At 45.3% G+C, this 21125-nt stretch overlaps 1 protein-coding gene across 1 annotated transcript in view; it reads left to right on the plus strand.

Moving 5' to 3' along the window:
* The window catches only part of tekt2 (tektin 2 (testicular)), an 83991-nt gene that overhangs the window by 27294 nt on the left and 35572 nt on the right, over positions 1-21125 (plus strand). The window contains exons 4-6 of the mRNA XM_072501159.1: positions 2234-2439; positions 3508-3651; positions 5841-5955. Of these exons, the coding sequence (XP_072357260.1) occupies positions 2234-2439; positions 3508-3651; positions 5841-5955 (465 nt within the window). The remainder of the gene's footprint in view (positions 1-2233; positions 2440-3507; positions 3652-5840; positions 5956-21125) is intronic.

A 21125-nucleotide genomic window follows, 5' to 3' on the forward strand; every position in this document is an offset into this window, starting at 1 on the left:
ATAAAGCTTCAGAAGTACATCCCTGCTTTTATATTCCAAGCCTCTTGAGATGAATGACAACATTGCATTTGCTTTCTTAATTACGGACTCAACCTGCAAGTTTACCTTTAGAGAATCCTGGACTAGGACTCCCAAGTCCCTTTGCACTTCAGCATTATGAATTTTGTCACCGTTTAGAAAATAGTCCATGCCTCTATTCTTTTTTCCAAAGAGCAAGACCTCGCACTTGCCCACGTTGAATTTCATCAGCCATTTCTTGGACCACTCTCCTAAACTGTCTAAATCTTTCTGCAGCCTCCCCACCTCCTCCATACTACCTGGGTTGAGGACCAAGACTTAGACCTATCCACCTTCGGGTTCAACACTGTATTCAAGTCCACCCCCAGTATTAACTGGTGCGTATCCAATCAGTATGGCCGCCAACATCCTCCTCTTGAATCCTACATCACCCGATTCAGGGCATATACACTAACCAGCACCACCAACCTCCCCTCCAGTGCTTGAGGCAATTCACACCTCTTTAACCTGTGATTATCCCTCTCTCCAGTTGCTCCGTCTGGACCTGTAGACTTAATTACCTCGAAAGACTCGCATTCAAAGTATCGTAGTGCATCTTTGACTTTGTCTATTTATATGTTTCTGGAACCCACCTCTTCATTCACCTTAGGAAGGAGCAGTGCTCCGAAAGCTAGTGATTCGAAACAAACCTGTTGGACTTTAACCTGGTGTTGTAAGACTTCTTACTGTGCTCACTCCAGTCCAACGCCGGCATCTCCACATCACAAAACCTAAAGATTAACAGCTACAATGAGAAAGAACAACATAACAGAAAAAGAGAACAAAGACCATCAAAGTCCAAACTCCATCCAGCCCCAAGCCTTCCGCCTTCACAATTGTCTCCGCCTCTGTCTCAAAATAATAGTCTCTGCCATTATCTGTGATCCTCCTCTTTGCCAGGTAGACCACATCAAACCGCACATTGCATTGATACAATGCCGCCTTTGCCCAACCAAAGGCTGTCAGTCTCCTCATCAGCTCCGTCATGAGATCCTGGTATACCACTCCCTTCTCACATCATCTCTCGTTTCGCCTTCGCCCATCTCAGCACCTTTGCCTTCACCTGATAACTGTGGAAGCAGATGATCACAGCTCTTGCCAGCTCATTCACCTTTGGTTTCAGCCGGAATGGCTGGTGGGCCCTATCCAATCCGTAGAGGGAGGGTTCCTCCCCATCCCCATCAGCTTGGCAAACATCTCCGCAAAGTACTCTGTAGGACTCCAACCCCTCAGGCAAACCCACGATCTCAAGTTCTGCCTTTGTGATCTGTTCTCCAGATCCTCCACTTTTGCTCAGCCCTCTATTACTCTCCACCACCCTCCGCAGCTCCGTACCCATTGAGGTGAACTGGTCACTATGCTGCGACAATGCCTCCTCCACCCCATTAATTTCCTCTCCTTGTTCCCGCACCGCCAAAGTCTTAGCCAGAGCCTCCTTCATTGGGGCAAGGGTCTCATCCACCCACCCCTTGAATGAAGTCATCAGTTACCTTCGATGCCTGTCAAAATGTTCTGAAAACAGCCGCTCAGACTTCTTTGACCATATTTTCCACTGTAATGGGCACGGCACCACCCGGCGAGTCTTCTTCCACTATCTTTCCTCCCGCTGAGCTCCTCACCATGCTTGATGGCGGACTCTCGCTCACTCCCTTTTTCCCCGGATTCTGACATCCTTGAAGTACCTCGGACTTCCCCGCAAATCCTCATACAAAACTTTCCCTTGAAGCTGGGCGCAAAGGGCCAAAATAAGACTCTGGCAGGAGCCACCAAACGTGCGACCTCCACCTACTTGCCGCCACCAGACTTCCGCAGCTCAGGAATATATTTTTTGTTTCATTTATCCATAGAGCAAGTGAACGTTTCTAAATATTTTAACCTGATCAAAATGATTCCTATAACAAATTCGTGATATTAAAAAATATATAGTGCAAACAAATCTTGGTTTCTCTTGGTCTCCCATTTTGACCATATACCTGGCTGAACAAAAGGGTGGGTCACCTTTTACACATCCTCTGCCAATGCATCCTGCATGACTTTTCTTCCTTTCACCCTCATTTTGAGCTGTGTTGAGGTGTTGCTGTATTGTAATTTGCTATGGAGGGAAGGATATTCTTAATATACAATTGAGCAGATTTAGATCTACGTGTTGATTTCCACTTTCTTTGACCTTTTCTAGAGTAAGGAGGAAGCAGAACGTGCTTTAGAAGCCAAAAATTTGAATCTGGATGTTGTCATCGAGAATCTAACTTTACGGGAAGGTCGACAGGACATTGACCTTGTGACAGACCAAGTACATGAACAGCTTCTTAAGGAAGTTGAGGTGATTGATGGGTCAAAGAAAGCTCTTCAGCAAAAAATCAGTGAAGCCTTTGAACAACTCTGGTACGTCTTACCCATTGTGGACTATTTACTGAATATTTTTGATTACTAGTCATTTGGCTTTCATTATTTATACCCAATACTTCAGGTACCATAACAAATTATCCAAATCTAGTATCTAATCTCAGCAAATTCCAGTTCCTAGCTCCTAGTGAGATTAGTTTTTTGCTTTCTCCATTTTATTCCCCCCATAACCTTTTTGCAGAAGGACTCAGATTTAGCTCTTCTAGGCCCAAATTCTCCAGTACTTTGTTCACTTTTCTTCATCCTGCATGATCTCCAGCTCTTCCAAAGCTTTGTTGCAATTGTGGAATATTTTTGTTTCCTTTATATAGCTGTAGGGATCCTACTCCCTGGAACTCTAGAGAAGTAGCTCAGACTTTTAAATTCTCTGTTAGCAATACTTCCCTTTTTGTTGAAGTCCTCGTCTCACTCACTCTCTTGTGCTGTGTGCGGGAGTTTATATAATTACCCCCGAGAAGATCTACACTCCTTTCCCTACCCACTGAAAAAACATAGCGAAAATGTATTTCTCCATTTGATGGTTTGCACTGCTGTCACACCACTACATAGTTTTCTCCTCCAACTGGTGGAGCTGGACATTATTCAGCTTAGTTTTATTTTTGGCTTAGAAACTCGTGTGCCTCTTATACTGGTGCTCCCAGTGACATCCTCCTCCTGATGAAACATCATTTGTTGCCTGACCAATTCCCAACAAAAAGTGATTGAGTCTCAGTCAGATCCCAAAGGGATTTTAACTCACTGCCCTGCACCAGTAGATTTCTGTGGTTCTGTCATTACTGATGTAAAATTCCTTTTAGATACTGTTCTTTAATGTTCTGTTATCTGTAGGCAGCCTTTAGCTATCTGTTTCTAATGGAGACACGCATGGAGGTTTGAAGTAGTGTGGTTATTTGCTAATACAGACAATGTTGTAATGCCTCATGATAGAACATCACGGTGCTACATTATGATACATGAACAGTACATTAGCAGCAGATTGCTCAGATGTATGATGTACATTATGCATGCACAGAATTATTGTCAGTATGTACCATTCTTTCTTTGAAGTTTGTTGATGGAAGCTCGTCAGCAGCTGATCTTTGATATCACCAATAAAAAGGAAGCTTTGAATATTGATGAAGTCGCCTTGTCACTCAACAATAATTCCCCAAATATCTCCTTCAAACCAGACCCATTACGTATTCCTCCAGGGTAAGAAATGCCTTTGTATTTTCCAACTTTGATCCTTCAGGTCTTTACATCTCTGTATATTTTAATCTCAGTTCCACCCTCCCTTCCCTACCCTTTTCATCAAGGTGCTGACTCAAATTAGGGTACAGTTCCATGGACCAGGAAGCAGATTGCCCAAATAGCAACTCTTTCTGTGAACTGAGATATTGACTGTCAACAGCTCTCTGTGGCTCATTCGCCTTTGGTTTCAGCCAGAGCATCACTGCTGAGACCAATTTTGTTTTCACCTGCTAACTATGCACACACACATGCATTGGTAATTGGATGTTGATCAGGAGCATGTACCCTGCTTTAGGTTATTTCTTCTCTATCCCAAGGACCCAAAGGCTATTTATAACATCCATAATGTTGCCTGGCTGAGCACAAGCCGGGGGGGTTGAATTTGAGGTGACCAGTTTGCTCAATGAGCCATTGCGACTGAAAATTTATGTATATAACATTGGGTTTACGAATTTGTTTTGTATGCTTGAAGTAAATACTTTCATGAAATGATTTCTTTGTGACACCTACTTGCTGACATGAAAGGGAATAATTTCATGAACAATGGTAACCATTCACATTACCCAAGTGAACATTTTCACATGTGTAAACCTTAATACAAAGAGTCTGGACAGACACCACCACTGTGAACATCACAGCCAAACTGATTTTGTCCTTACTCAATATTCACAGAGAGTATTTGCCAGCATGGGTCACCAAATAATCAATCAGAAGTGAGGACCACATAAACAATTTGGAGGAAAATATAGCCGGTCTGATTAGTAAGTTTGCGGATGACACCAAAGTTGATGGAGTGGCAGATAGTGTTGAGCATTGTCAGAAGATACAGCAGGACATAGATAGGTTGGAGACTTGGGCAGAGAAATGACAAATGGAGTTTAATCCGGACAAATGTGAGGTAATGCATTTTGGTGGGTCTAACATAGAGGGGAAATATATCGTAAATGGCAAAACTCTTCGGAATATAGAAAGTCAGAGCGATCTGGGCGTGCATGTCCACAGATCTTTGAAGGTGGCAAAACAAGTGGACAAGGTAGTCAAGAAAGCATACGGAATGCTTGCCTTCATTGGATGGGGCATCGAGTATAAAAACTGGCAAGTCATTCTACAGTTGTATAGAACCTTGGTAAGGCCGCACTTGGAATATTGCGCACAATTCTGGTCGCTACACTACCAGAGGAATGTGGAGGCTTTGGAGAGGGTTTACCAGGATGTTGCCTGGTCTGGAGGCTGTTAGCTATGTGGAGAGGCTGAATAGACTTGGACTGTTTTCATTAGAAAGACAGAGGTTGAGGCGTGACTTGATAGAGGTCTACAAGATTATGAGAGGCATGGATAGAGTGGATGGGCAGGCACTCTTTCTCAGGGCGGAGGGGTCAGTCACCAGGGGGCATAGGTTTAAGGTCTGTGGGGGCAAGGTTTACAGGAGACGTGCGAGGCAGGTTTTTTAAGCAGAGGGTGGCGAGTGCCTGGAACGCAGTGCCAGGGGAGGTCTTGGAAGCAGATACATTAATGGTGTTCAAAAGGCATCTTGACGGGGTGGCATGTGGCGCAGTGGTTAGCACTGGGACTGCGGCGCTGACGACCAGCCCTTTCGAATCCCAGCCCTGGGTCACTGTCCGTGTGGAGTTTGCATTCTCCCCATGTCTGCGTGGGTTTCACCCCCACAACCCAAAGATGTGCAGGGTAGGTGGATTGGCCTAAATTGCCCCTTAATTGAAAAAAATAATAATTGGGTATTCTAAATTTTTAAAAAATATTTTTTTAAAAGGCATCTTGACAAACATATGGATAGGATGGGTATAGAGAGATACAGCACAAGGAAATCTGAGGGTTTTGGCAATGGTTTTTATCATGACCGTTACAGGATTGGAGGGCTGAAGGTCCTGTTCCTGTGCTGTATTGTTATTTGTTATTTATATCCTGGGGCTAATTGCTGTCCTAGCTGAATAACTCAGCATAGACCTGCCACTGATGCTGGTATTGTGTGACCCAGTACAAAAATGTGTGCAACCATGTATTTTCCCACTTATGGACAATTCAGAGTGAGAAATTTCACATGATCTCTGAAAGGAGAAAAGAAGAATTTTGAAGGAGGGACAGCTGAGCACAATTTTCAATTATATTTTTCATTGCCCTGTTACGGGTAGCACCACCACAAAACAGCAATGGGATATGTTCAGCCGGTACAACAAGGATCGTGCAGATGCAGAGATGAAAGCTTCGACCAGTCTTCGTGAAGCAATTTCAGCCACCATTAAACATGTAAGTCTTAACAAAAACTTGATACCTTCACTTTTTAGAACATGATATTACAAAAGTGGGAATGAATGCCATGAATTTCTGTCTAGTTTACATTTTTCCATCTCCCTTATGCAAAACTTGTGTAAAGTAAATGTGGCAGTAAGATTTCTTTATTCTAGTATCTAGTCGGGAATCACGAGGCATGCTGATGTTATCTGTGAGGGTATCCCAACTTGGAACACTGGTTTGTGGGGGGGTGTATAATTTTGCTTTGGTATGAGGAGACAAGTGAAATCCTAGTCAGAATAACAGTCCAGTCATTGTGTAACAATTATTAAAGACTGTCTATTAAAGTAAAGAAAAGACAAATACACACCAAACAGGACTACTCTTACTCTCACACAATTAAGATGAACGAAATACTAAACACACACACAATATATATAGAATGTATCCATTGTTCCAAAATATATCTTCGATACCTGAACCCTGTAAGACTTCCCCATTTCCCCAAACAACATCCAAATTACATAACCGGCTTATAGTTACCGCACAATCCAGGGATGATATTTAAGTCTGGGAAACATTTTTCCTGGTCCATCAAAGATATTTAAAACTGCTATTATAAAGGTTTTCTGCACGGTCTTGGCTCTAAGACCTTGTTTGGCGTAAAACTGGCTTCTCAGCTGCTAGCTGAAAAAACTAGCTTTCTGGCTTGGTGGCTGGAAACTGGCCTGTCTACATTCTGAGAATGCTAGATGCTAACTGCCTTTCTGTCTTCTGATTGTCAGGCCAATTATATCTTTTTCCTCTTTGATTATGCCTTCTGCATATTCAGCTGTTTACCCCTATCAACTTCCTTGACTATACATTAACATATGTATATCTTATTGATCTTCCCAATCGTCTATAAGCTGTTTCTCCTCATAAGCTATTCATCCTAATTATTATCTAAATGGCCTCCTAATCTCGTTACTGGGATAGATGCATATCAATGGGGTTTTTTATGCTGTCTACTGTTGTCTCTAGGCAGATTTCTACCTGTTGCTGGATATCTCCTATCTTATTATATTTTGTTCACTTTGTTTTACTGCTGTTGCAGCAAATTCATGACATTAGGTCCCAACTTTAGATTCAAGCTATACTGTATAGAAATCTTGCAATTCCATGTTCTAAATTAAGATTTGGCAAGTGAGAATAAAATATTCACACTGATTCTGACATAATTACTATACTTATTCACTCAGTGCTGGCCTAGCTATAATTTTCATTGCTAAATGCTGCGAATGTAGAAAATAGAAAAATAGAAAAGAGGGAAGTTGAAAGAGAGGTTTTAAATTTAGGAGATAAAATAGTCACTGTGAATCAATGCTTTCTGGAAAGGGGTGTTTGTGTTAGAGGAGGGGATATTTAATGCATGGGCACATTGGACCGTTACTGTTCTGAGAGAGACTTTCCACCAACGAGTCTGCATTGAATTGGGGAGAGTGATGTATGATCAGAGGGAACAATTGCAATACCTCATAGACAGCATAACAGCCTTCCAAGATTCCTCTGCTGTTGCAAAGCCCCACACACATTGTCATTCATCGCTCCACTATTCGTGGCTGTTCCTTCAACATCAAGATCCTAAACTTTGGAATTCCCGCTGCATCCTTAAAACTTTGACCAAGCCGTTGGCCATTTGCCCTATCTCCTTTCTGGCTTGGGTCCAAATTTTGCTTGGTAATATTCCTGCTACATTAAAGTTGTTGCTGTAGTTCATGTAGTGAGTCCACTTATCAACCAATCAACATTTTATTCTCACTATAAATTGTTGTTCCTTTACTTGCCGATCTTGCAATCTGTCCTGATGCATGCAAAACAAAAAGCTTAGACAGCATATCTCTGTTCTTCAGCAATACTCAAATTCTGTACTCCAAATGACCATTTAATACATTCCCCAAAATTAAGTTTTTAAAAAGTTGCATGTAATTAATACATTGTAATTATAATCACAAAATAATGTTAATATCAAATACATAAAAGTTACTACAATATTTAGTTGTTTCTTCCCTCAAGGGAAAGAAGATAGTAAAATGAACAGAATTGTATAATAAAATGATCATCAATAAATCCTGATTTATTTTGGCAGAGTGACGACAGGACATCAAAAGTCTAAAGTTTACCCCCAGGTCTCAGCTGTGACAATAGTGAAGATGCTGTTTTGGACCCCAGTGTCCATGGGTTAAGAAGGGTAGAAATCCTGGCCTTTTGTCCTTACTGGCTCATCAGTGAACCCTCCCCTCCCCACCCCCACCCTAGGAATTGCAATTGTGTGTGGGCTTCAGGGAGGACAGATAAAACATAGGCAACTACAAATCCCAACAGGGATTCAGTTCGCATGTACTTTATTTTCTGCAGTCCATTGCTCCTTACCTATGCTGACCACAATTTCTTATGTAACAAATCCATTTTTATTAATTTGTTTGCCATGACTCTTCCCTCTCCCATTTAAAAGCCTCTATTTTGTGAGAAAATAAACTCTAGCTTGAAGTCGGTAATTCTGCATAGCTGGCATTGTGTTAGCTTTGTGCCATGACACATAACGGTTTAAGCTGTTGATAAAATTTGTGGCATGTTGAGAAGCAAGACGCAGTAAACAGCTTTCTCAGAGAGGTAAAGTTGATCTGTGAATTGCTCAAAGGCAGTCTGCTGCTGATGTCTCAAGGGAAGCATTTTGATCAATGAATTGCAGGGACACCTTGGTGCTGGGGAATGGAAAAGGAAAAAAATAGAACTGTAGGAAATATGTTTCTAGTCCTGCTGACTTTTGATATGATGTGATGTAACTCAGAGATTTCACAAAGGTCAGATTAATGAAGGGAATATGTGCCATGAAGTGGTAAAACGTTAGCACTGTTGTGTTATGCTGCTTCGTGTAGCATAAGCTGCTTCCTTGATGTGTGCTTTGACAAAGGAAGCTCCAGACTATGAAATGAGTTCAACTTGTTTATTGAACTATTAACACAGTTCTTAAATGAGTTTGACTCTCTGCTAATCTAGCTGTAGTAACTCAGTCTATCTTTACCAGCCTGCTCTAAGCCACGTGCTGGGTGTGATGCTGTTGATCAACCCTGATGTACTCTCTAGATGTCTGTGGAAAGAGGCAGAGCATGTGTGCCCTGTCCTTTTATATGGTGTTGTGGGACAAATCAACCACTTCAAGAGTCAGACTTGCTATGTTCAAATAAGTGCAGTTTTATTGTTACACAAAGCTTCGGGAGAAAGCGTACATACCCCGCGGTACAGTAGCCAGCCTTTCTCCCGGTTTGAATGGCAGTCATTCATTTTATACTTTGGGTTCACAATGAGCCCAGATACAAAACAATTATCACCTTGTTATCTTTAAACAGCCACTTCGGTTTCACAATGAGCCCAGATACAAAACAATTATCACCTTGTTATCTTTAAACATTTTTATAGATTGTACATTTTTATAGATTGTACATCGCTATTTGTAAACGTTTTGCCATTTACACATGGCCACAGTCAAAGAGGTTTTACAGGTTACAGGCAGCAGCAGGAAAGTAGTATCGATTGTCCCTTTGTTTTAGGAAATGGCCCAAGACATTCGTATTAGCATATCATTGTGTACACATTCAAGTGGTGTCCCGCATTTATGTATTTCTTAATCTTCCTGTCTGGCTCCCTTTGTCCTGGATCTGTTCCTATCTGTGCTACTGGCACCCCACTGGACTCCAGGCATCAGTTATGTCTGCTTTATTCTCTGTGTCTCCATCTTGTGTGTCAGGCAGCCATCTTCTGTGCCAAGTGCCCTTCTGAACCATTTCCCACTTCAACCCCTCCTTTTGGTCCGGGCTGTTGTCGCCCCAACAGCCCCGTAGACCAACACCACGGCACCTCTCATAGGTATAGGTCCACAACTTCCCGTCTTTCTCCGCATCTCCTGGAGTCTTCGGGGAATATCGTGGTTTCGTTAAGGGTGACACTGGCTCCTGACACAACCTTTGTTACGGTACTACAGCAGATTTTTAGACACCCAAAGCTAAGGCAGCACACCAGTGTGACCGATATGAACATGACCAGCCCGTGTATTAAATAGAGTCCCCAGGTATTTCCCACTAGCCACTCTAGCCAGCTACTTCCTTTTGTGGGTCCCTGTTTGAAGTTATCCAGTTGTTCCCTGATATTGTGAATGGCCTCTGTAATATTATAGGATTTGTCTATGACATGGGTTATACATTTATCTCCTATGATTGTACACACTCACCCTTGTTGGGCTAACTGGTAGTCTACTGCATGCCGTGTCTGTTGTGCATATAATCTGAGTTCAGCCATTTCTTGGTTGACAGCCTCTAGCGCTTTTGAGGTACTGTTTCCCAAGATTGTTAATCCACAAACAATTACATTTCTGTTCTTAGCACTAATCACTCCTGCTGCTCCCCCCAGAGATGGAGTCCCGAGGAACCCGTACCCCAGGGATGATCCTAATGTGCCCGGGGTTTCCCAGTCAGCGCAGAATTCCTTGCTGATAGCCCGGGTCACTATTCTTCTCCGAATATGTCCCTTCTGAGGGCATGGTACGGTGAGTGGTCCAATGGTTCCCATTGCAAAAAGGCCTGGGAGATGTAGTGTTTCTGTCGCGTACGTTCCATTGAAGAGGAAGACGTATCCCTCCTTTGCCCGGTAGCATGTAGTGTCCTGATTATGAGTCTGCCTGTATTCCCAATTTTTCGGTTCCCCAGACTCCCCGTTGGATTCCACCACCTGGTAAGTATCAAACGGGTATGTCCATGTGGCTGAGCTTACGTGAGTCCCATTGCACTGCCCACACATGAGCTGTCTTCCTGCGGTTATGTTCAGGCATTTTAGTTCATTGCAGGTGCAAGTAAACTGTCCTTTATTAACCCGACAATGCTGGCGGATGCACTGCGTCTGTATGCAGGAATTATTTGTGGGGACCAGGGCATAGGCATATCCCCATCCCTGCCCTGTGAAATAAAGCGGATAGCTTGCTGCATCTTGACCAGCTTTCCCTCCCTCCTTTTGGAGCTCCGCGCCCCCAGAGTCGTTGGGATTTACAAGTTTCACACATCTCCCCTGTATCCCCTTTTTATACTTTCTGATTTCTCCCTTACAGGGTGCACCTGATGTATCAACTGTATATAAATTGCTCGGGAGCCACCCAGGGGTGGCTACAAATAGGGCTTCTACCGACTGCGCTAATGGGTAGCATACAGTTCGATTCCCGTGTAAGTTTATGTGGGCTTTGTAAAATAGATTATCCTCTAGCCCAGTCAAATTTACAGTCGCGACAACGCAAAGTATCATAATCACACCCGTGGTTACACACATTTTTACAACGAGCAAGTATCAATTCTAACACTATAGTTTATAATCTGTCTGTATGCTTGGTTGCAGAACTGTTCTACACTTTCCGAGTACACTGGTCCTTCGCTCGCGGTCTCCTCCTGTGTTTGGGGGAAAGCAATCGGATTAGTTCATTCATGTTCAGGTTTATATAATTTTAGCTGGGTCGTGTTTCCAAGTTCCCTTCCCTCTTATGTCAATACAGGCACAGGTGTCGCCACTAATTATGACTTCATATGGCCCATTCCATTTTGGGGCAAATCCTGGCTTAACAGGTAGTGTTTTTATGAGGAAGCGACTCCCCGCTGCTGGGACATCAGCGAATATTTCAAGCTCCCTTTGTGTGTCTTTTTGTTCCTGATTGTCTTTTACGAATTTGCGCATCCCTTTTAGCTGGGTGCTCAGTTCCGAAACATATCTCCTGATTCTGTCTTTTAGCGGACCTACATCGGTCCCACCTGTTAGGATGCTTTCTGGTAATTGCATCGCCCGTCCTGTCATTAGCTCATAAGGGGTTAATCCGGCTGTCCGGTTTGTAGTAGCTCTTAGCCTCATTAGTATAGTGGGCAACGGTCTGCGTAGGGGTTCTACAGGCGGTGGCAACCGTTCCTAGACTATCTTGCGGAGCGTTAGAGGAAGGTCGGTCAGCAGCAGCAGCAACCGGGGGGGGGATTGCTTGGGGGGGGTGGATGAGCAAGAGATAACATGAAGGGTTGGGGAAACTGGCACGTGCGGGAGAGAGCCAGCGTATAAAGCTATATAAATATACCATTTTGCCATGTATATATCTTGCTCAGTGCGATTTTTTGTTATTTCGTTAGCGGGGGGGGGGGGGGGGGTTATTGTTTGTAAGGGAGAAAAATTGTGTTGTTAAAAGAACTTTAATAAATATATATATTTTTTTTTAAATTTAAAAAAGTATAGTGGGCAACACCTCTGTCCACACTTTTCCCGATGTTTGCATGGCTTTAGCTAATGTATTCTTAAGTGTTCTATTCATACGTTCCACCATCCCAGAACTCTGTGGATGATAGGGGATATGGAATTTTTGTTTTATCCCCATCAGCTTACATACTGTTTTCATCACTTTCCCAGTGAAGTGTGTCCCCTGGTCCGAATCAATTTGTAGGGGCACTCCCCATCTAGAGATTACTTTCTCTGCCAATATTCTGGCTACCGTGGTAGCAGTACAATTTCTGGTAGGGAATGCTTCCACCCACCGGGTGAATTGGTCTATGATGACCAGACAATAAGTTTTTCCATGGGATTGTGGTAGTGGCCCTGTGAAATCCATTTGCAGGTGTTCCCAGGGTTCTTTGGGTCTGGGTTGGTGTCCTATTTTAATTTTTATGGGTTTACCAGGGTTGTGTTGTGCACATATCACGCATTGGTGGCAGTGTCGGGCTACGTCTCTTCCCATCCCTTTCCACCACCATTCTCTTCCTAAGCTGGTTATCATGGCCTCTCTACCCACATGCGCGAGCCCATGGTGTAATTCCAATAGGGTGTTCTGGATGCATTCCGGTGCTATCACCTTATCCTCTCATCTCCAAACATTATCAGTCCCTTTGGCTGCACCCTGCACTTCCCATCTCTCTCTCTCTCCTCACTTGGGGTGTTCCCCTGTAATTCCCTAATATCTATATCTTCTTCTACTGGTTCTGTAGCTGCTATTGATAGCTCGCTAATTGTTTTTTGTTCTCGAGCCAGTTGTGCTGCTGCATCAGCTGCTTGGTTCCTTTGAAATTCAACCAATCCAGGTTGTCTCTTCCTGGCTCCTTCTGGTGCGCTTTAATTTTGATTACTGTGGCTTCTCGGGGTTTCTCACTGGCTTTTAATAGCACCTTAATTCTTTGCTGATGTTTGATAGGGGTTCCGCCAGTGGTTATGAACCATCTCCTTCCCCATGTTGTCATGTAATCATGTATAATTCCAAATGCATATCGGCTATCCGTGTATATGTTCACGGTTTTTCCCTCAGATAACTCTAGTGCCTGTGTGAGCACCACTAGTTCAGCTACTTGTGCGGATTGACCTCCGTCAATCCTTCCTGACCTTATGGTTTCTAACTTATTATTCACTACTGCCCATCCTGTCCAGGGTGATCCTTCCACATATTTTCGTGACCCATCTACAGAGGCGGTCTCCTCAGCTGTTGTTAATGATGTGTCTTTTATTCTACCTTCTCCTTCATCTCTGTCTACATCTCCACAGGTGTGTGGCTCTCCTGTATCTCAAATCCCTTCTGCTGGATTCTCCCCTATATCTCTTACTATTACTACGGACTTGCTTGGGGGTAGGAGGACAGCTTCCCACTTGGCCCTCCTTATGTTCGAGACTGACCTCAATTTCCCCGTATTTAACATTTCCACCAAAGTGTGCTTGGTGTGGAGGATTATGTTCCCTGCCATCACTACTGGTTCGCTAATTCTTACAGCCCAGGCGGCACAATCTAAAGCGGCTATGCATCTTGGCAACCCAGTGACTGTGGCCACCTTAATGGTTTCCAAGTGATTTGTAAGTTTCTCTATTTTAGTTTCCCGACCGTCCTGTCTTGGCCAAATCAATTCTCCCTTTCCACAATCTATTAAAACTTTATATTCCTTCATTAAATCATTTCCCATTATTGTACCCTCGTTATTTTGGCATACAAAGAATCTCATGGGTATATATAAATTATTTATTTCTACTAACGTGGTTTCGCTCAGGTAGGCGGGTGTTTTGTTCCCTCCTATCCCGGTTAGGTGAATCATTTTGCTTTATAACGTCCCCCGTTATAATCCTGGGCTGCAGGAGTGGCGGGTCCGCCAGCTACCTGCCTCCACTTATCTGCTGGACAGGCTGCCCTGACCAGCTGGTGTACTTCTCTTAGGTGTAACTTGTGTCCTACCCAGATTGTGCCTAGAATTTGGTGTTTGCGCTTCTAGGTTGTAATTTGCCCAGGGAAGCCATTATCTGCTGTCTCTCACCTGGGGTAAAGGGTTTATAATTTGCTTTTGGCTGCGCATCTGTTCCCCCTCTGGTTACTGGTGCTAAATTGTATTCTAACGCACCCCACCCTGCCGGAGGGGCGGTTGACCCCTGCTGTGTGGGCTCGTAAGGGGGTAGGGGATCAGTTTCCCCCCTCCCTTGTTGTTCTCTCAACACGTGGTTGTGTTTCTCCAGTTCCCTTACTCTAGATCTTCTCTTTGTCTTCCTTCCACTTTTCAGTAGAGGTGCCTACTTGTTCAATTAGTCCTGCTAACTGATGTACTAACATTATCCCTATCTTTTTAGTCTTGTTTATCTTCTCTTTGTCTATCCAACCCCTCTGTTGTTCTAAGGTCTGGGAAGTGTCCCAGCCGTCCTTCTTCATCTTTTTTATCAACACTTGTCTGTCTGTCATATATGTCTCGATAAGAGAACCTGCAGATCCCCTTTTTATATCATTGCCTGCCATCTCGCAGACTTCAATACCCGCGGTTACTATGAGTAAAGTGTGCTCGCTACTGAAGGGACTTCACTACCCCACAGCCACTATTACTATTCCAGCGCCGCGCTATCGCTACCGTCTCTCAGGGTTTGACTTATACTCACGGTGTCCACTATTACCACCTCGGCAACGTGCTTCTCTACCGGAGTTCGGCTCTAGGTCAGAGTTGATCAGCTCCTTTTCCGCACCGCTAATAAGACATTGGGCAGCCCAGTACCCAACTTATGCTCTACTTTCATACAAGAACTCTGCGTTTGTTTGCCACTACAGAGTTCGGGGTTAGCCGATTTCTGCCACTTGTGCTTCACAATCCTTAGTGCCTTTGGTGCCTCAATACCCACTTCAAATCCTGACCTTCGCGTGGGAGATTCCTCCTCTTGAGGTCTAAGGCTGGGCGTTTGGGGCAGCTCTACCTTGTCCGTTTGTTGATCAGCACAGGCCACAAATCCTTAATACTATCAGCAGTTAGTACCAAACCTGATCTATTATCATGTCACTATACAGTCAAGACTTATAGCACTATGCTTATCACTATAGGTACCTTGTTTTAAACTGCACCTTTTGAACTGTCTGACTCCTGCAGATTCGAAACGATCTTTACCCCGGCTTTCCGATCGAGGCCTTCGATCGGAACTCACCAGAAGTAAGACCCTGCCAGACTACGCCAATATGTTGTGGGAAAAATCAACCACTTCAAGAGTCAGACTCGCTGTGTTCAAATAAGTGCAGTTTTATTGTTACACGAAGCTTCGGGAGAAAGCGTACGTACCCCGCGGTACAGTAGCCAGACTTTCTCTCGGTTTGAATGGCAGTCATTCATTTCATACTTTGGGTTCACAATGAGCCCAGATACAAAACAATTATCACCTTGTTATCTTTAAACAGCCACTTCGGGTTCACAATAAGCCCAGATACAAAACAATTATCACCTTGTTATCTTTAAACATTTTTATAGATTGTACATTGCTATTTGTAAGCATTTTGCCATTTACACATGGTTATAGTTAAAGAGGTTTTACAGGTTACAGGCAGCAGCAGGAAAGTTGTATCGATTGTCCCTTTGTTTTAGGAAATGGCCCAAGACATTCGTATTAGCATATCATTGTGTACACCTTGGCTGAAGTCCGCTTTATTCAAGTGGTGTCCCGCATTTATGTATTTCTTAATCTTCCTGTCTGGCTCCCTTTGTCCTGTATCTGTCCTACTGGCACCCCGCTGCATCAGTTATGTCTGCTTTATTCTCTGTGTCTCCATCTTGTGTGTCAGGCAGCCATCTTCTGTGCCAAGTGCCCTTCTGAACCATTTCCCACTTCAATGGATTGTGAAGTACCCCCTTGTGGTAATGCCACCTCTGGGTGTCTTGATTACCCATTGGTTGTGTCCTGTTGTAATGACCCATTGGCTGTATGTTTTGTAGCCACCTAAAATGGCTGATTCCCGATTTATTTGGCCAAAACCCGATATAAAATGGCTGACCGAAAAGGCTGATGGGAAAAGCAGCCAACAGGGCACAAACGGACAGCTGCAGGCAGAATAGCGTATTCGGCTCTGGGGAAGTCGGCCCAGATCGATACCTGCGACCATTAGCAGCACATCAACACAGACATCTGCAGTTTAATCGGCTATCCCCGGGAACAATTGCAACATATGAGCAATTGAATGCCGATCCAGACTTCTCGGCGCCAGCAGTGGCCGAGACAAAGACAGGTGAACGACCACCCCCCGATCAAGGAATCGCCCCATTATTGGAGCGGATCGAACCCAGTGATTGGGAACAAGTCCAATCACTTGGGACTAAGGGTCAAGGGCCGCCCCGAGAGGCAGGAAGCCCCTGGGCCCTATAAATGGAGGGGTCAAGTTCAGATCTCGCTCTCTCTCCCTTCTTCTCCTGCTCGCAACCTTCGCAAGAACCATCGATAAGAAACCGTAAGTTTGACTCCAGCGATCGCTACCCGATAGAGACTCCTAGCCATCGACCCGTATCAGCCTTTTGAATCCCACAGGCCAGACCCAATTCGATAAGCCATTTGTTTCCCTGACCTGGTGGGCCATCCCCAAAAGTTAAGTATTGGCCAGTAGTGGTAGGTAGTGATATAGAAAGTAGGATTATTGTGTAAGTATTTATTGCTGTACTAAATAAATGACCGTTGATTTCAATCTTACTAAGCAGTGTGCTGACTTATTAATCATAAGTCGAGCTTGAACCACGTGGCGGTATCCGAAAGATACCTGGCGACTCGTGAGCAAAGGTGACATAATCAGAGCTTATAAAACTAAGGCTAATAAGAGCAACATAATTGGTGATTCCGCCGGGACCCGAGATAGAAGTGGAAAACCACTTCGGGAGAACCCCAGAAATTGGAATAGAATCCAATTGGAAACAAAAACAAAAAAACCACACGTGTTCAAGCGGTTCTGGTTAATAATTCACAATTCGGAAGTGTGTGTATGCATGCGTAACTAACAGGGTTATAAGGTAAAACTGATAGATTTTGTTGCGTCAAAACTGTCGGAAGTCGGTATTTTCGGAAATTAGCGCAAGCCGTACCCGCATCTACGACACCACCTTAGCCCCCTGTTCCAAATTCGAACAAAGCAAGCAGATAAGAGAGATGGCCATGCAGGCAATGCAACGCCTCATGAACCCCGAAGAATTTGCGGTCGCACCGATCAGCAGCGTTAAAGTGGGACAGTGTCCCATTTGGGAAGTGGAAATTCGGACAGTTCTACAGGGCAAAGTATGGCCCGTGTGGTGCGGTTTCTGCAATAATGACGACTCAGGTCCCGGAAGTATAGGGCATACTTGGTGGGAGAACATGAGTGAAATCCATAAGAAGAGCTTAGCAAAAGCGCGCAAGCCGATGGCAATTGTGTCCTGTATTGCACAATTGCGAGGCACAGAGGAGGTCGTCAGGACGCTCCGGAAAGAAATAGAAGGCATACATCGTATGAGTAAAATCGATGTATGCGAGATAGAGAAAGAGAATCTGGAATTGAAAAGGCAGTTAGAAGCCAAGGACGAAGAGGTGGCTGACGCCAAACGGGGTCACCAGTCTTGCCTGGCGCATTTAAGCAGTTTTCAATCCCAGTATGAGAAGGCTTATCAGGACACGCAGCGTGCAGTCCTGGTTAAGAGACAGAGAAGCAGGTGGAGACGCTACAGAAGCAATGTAGTGATCTCAAGGCAGCCTTGAGAGCGCTCCACGCTGCAACCACAGAACAAAGACAGAGCACCATAGACCATGCGAAGTGCCGAAAGCAAATTGCAGAGCTGCAATCACTGCTTTCTGTCCAAAAAGGATTCCAAGACACCTTTTGGGAAAGTTTAGAACAGGAAGACGGCCCTGATTGGGAAGAATTGCAGGAGACAGCGCAGAGATATGTTCAGGGAACATGTGCGCAGGGAAAGCCCCAAAGGAGGAAAGCACCCCCAACCCCCACACAGCAGGTAGTTCAGGCTCCCATGAACCCTGTAACAACCCACCACACAGCCACAGCAGACGAGGCGGAATTCCTATATTCCACCCCCCTCACAATGACCCAATTATGGGACGCGTGTGCTAAAATCACACCGTTCCTCCCCGCTTCAGACCCACACCATTTCTTTGCCACCGTCAAACACCAGGGGATCTTGTACGGCCTGGATGAGAAAGAGCAGGTAAAGCTCATGGTCCCCAGCTTAGACCCATCGGTCGCAGCAGCCCTGCCCGACCCACAGAACGTAGGAGGAGGCATCCTTGCAGAAATGCATACCGCGATCCTGGATTCGATCGGGTATAACCGGGGTGACCCTGTAGATGGCCTAAATAAGTGCAGACAGAAAAAGTCTGAACACCCCACAGCGTTCGCAGGACGCTTGTGGATTCACTTTGAAGCCGTTTTCGGAAACGTAGACCGTGCCCATTTGTCCGCAAACAATATGGCCAAATGGACCCGCACCCTTATCTCCCATGCCACGGAGGCAGGACAGAATGCCTGTAGTAATTATGACCCCTCGGAGGAGGCTCATAATGAGAAGTGGGTGGTCAAAAGATTGTCCCGCGTTTGGGAACAGTCTGCTCACAATAAACCCGCCGCTAGAACCCCCGAGGAAAAACAAGCCGCCGCAGACGTGCAGGCAGTAAGAACCACTCTTCACAACCCCGCCTGGGTAAACGAGGGAAAGAGCAGCCCCCCAGCAAAACCGCAAGAATGCTACAATTGCGGACAGTTGGGACATTTTGCCAAAGAATGCAATGCCCCTTAAAAGCCACAGAGAGCCCAACAGACAGGCACTCTCACTAAGAAAAAGGCAGAGCCCATACATAGCGTTAGCGCCCAGTCGGATCAGACAGACTTGACCGGAACGGACTGACGGTGTATAGGTTCCCCCAGTTGGGTCTGCGATACCCTTTGGGATAGGTCAGGACGACCTGTAGTCGCAGCGAAAATTAGGGGACAGCCGATCGAGCTTCTCTGGGACACAGGAGGGTCCCGCACCACCTTAAATTCCTCCACCCTTGGTAAGGACACGTGGCCCACTACAGCCACTATCACCCTCAGCGGCGTCACAGGCCACTCACAGCAGGGACACATCACAACCCCTGTACCCATCCAAATCGGAACCATCAACACAAAACACCCCGTAGTTTTAGTCGACCTGCCCCAAACAGCAGAGCGCATTTTGGGGATCGACTTCATGAATTCCCACCACCTCTCTTTCGATCCAGTCAACCAGTGTGTCTGGAAGATGGTGAAATCCGCTAGAGCCCCCGCAACGCTCAACATAGGGGACTACATGAACAAAATTAGCGCAGTAGGCGAGTTTTGGTTCAACCCCACCACACTCAGCACAGACCGACAGGTTAGGGCAGTCCTGCAAACAAACAGGGCAGCATTCGTGACCCACAAGCACGACTGTGGACGGATGACCGGCTCCGTACAAATAACAGGACATGACCCTAGACCCCAAAAGCAGTACGGATTCCCCCCAGAGGGAGAAATCCTAAAGGTTATAGAAAGTTTATTAGAGCAGGTCGTCCTAAGATCGGTAGCCTCAAGTAATAATGCCCCGATTTGGCCAGTAAGGAAGCCCAACGGATCATGGCGCTTGACCATTGATTATCGGGAACTCAATAAAGTCACCCCGTAGCAGCCCCCACCGTAGCAACAAGTCCCGAGACCATGCTCAAACAGGGACTCCGTGCCCGATATTTCACGGTTTTGGACGTCAGTAATGGATTCTGGTCCATTCCATTGGCAAAGGCCAGTACAAATTTGCCTTCACTTTCCGAGCACAGCAATACACGTGGACATGCCTGCCAGAAGGCTTCCACAACTCCCCCTCCATTTTCCACCCACAGCTGGCAAATGGACTAGCGAAATTTTCTCGCCCCGAATGTCTGGTACAGTATGTAGACAATCTACTACTGCAGACAGACACAAAGGAAGAGCACATTGAGCTTCTGTCCGAACTCCTGGAATTATTACATTCCATTGGTTGTAAAGTAAACCCCAAAAAGGCCCAGATATTGGAAGAAAAAGTGGTATATTTGGGTACTATTATCACACACGGCAAACGCGAGATCGAGCATAAAAGAATTGACTCAATCGCTAAATTGCCCCTTCCCCAAAACGTTTCAGCCCTTCGGTCGTTTTTAGGACTGGTTGGCTACTGCCGAAACCACATTGACGGTTTCACCAGTGTGGTAGTATGTATTGGGGGTCATGTGGGACTGGAAGCCCTAATGTCATTGGCTGACAGATCCCGGGTCCTGGTTGGCCGTTGACCTCATACTCCGCCCTGAAGGCGAAGTATAAGAAGCCGGTGCCTTCCCCCGCAGGCCAGTTTACTATCGGGCTGCTGGGGAACAGACACGCTTAATAAAGCCTCATCGACTTCACTCTATTCGTCTCACGGAGTCTTTGTGCGCCACAACCAGCAAGGCAGCGCCCCTCTCAGACCTCCTAAAGAAAGGAGCCCCCTGGGAATGGCTTCCGCAGCATACGGATGCTGTGGAATTATTAAAACAGGCGCTCATAGCCGCCCCCGCACTACAAGTTCCAGACCCGCTTTCCCCTTACGCCATAGAGGTAGCGATCAGAGATCGCACCCTTTCAGCCGTGCTCCTGCAGGAACGGCATGACCAGCTAAGACCCGTGGCTTATGCCTCCCGAATTTTAGAAGCTGTGGAGCAGTGATTCTCAGCCTGTGAAAGACACCTGCTTGCAGTTTTCTGGGCAGTCCAGTACTTTTCATACATTACCGGACTGAACCCCGTCACCATTTTGACCGAACACACCCCCACCCAACTTTTACTAGACGGACGACTTAAAGACGGTACCGTCAGCCAACCCTTCTCTTACA

Source organism: Scyliorhinus torazame, chromosome 1 (assembly GCF_047496885.1).
Source record: "Scyliorhinus torazame isolate Kashiwa2021f chromosome 1, sScyTor2.1, whole genome shotgun sequence".
Taxonomy (NCBI): Eukaryota; Metazoa; Chordata; class Chondrichthyes; order Carcharhiniformes; family Scyliorhinidae; genus Scyliorhinus; species Scyliorhinus torazame.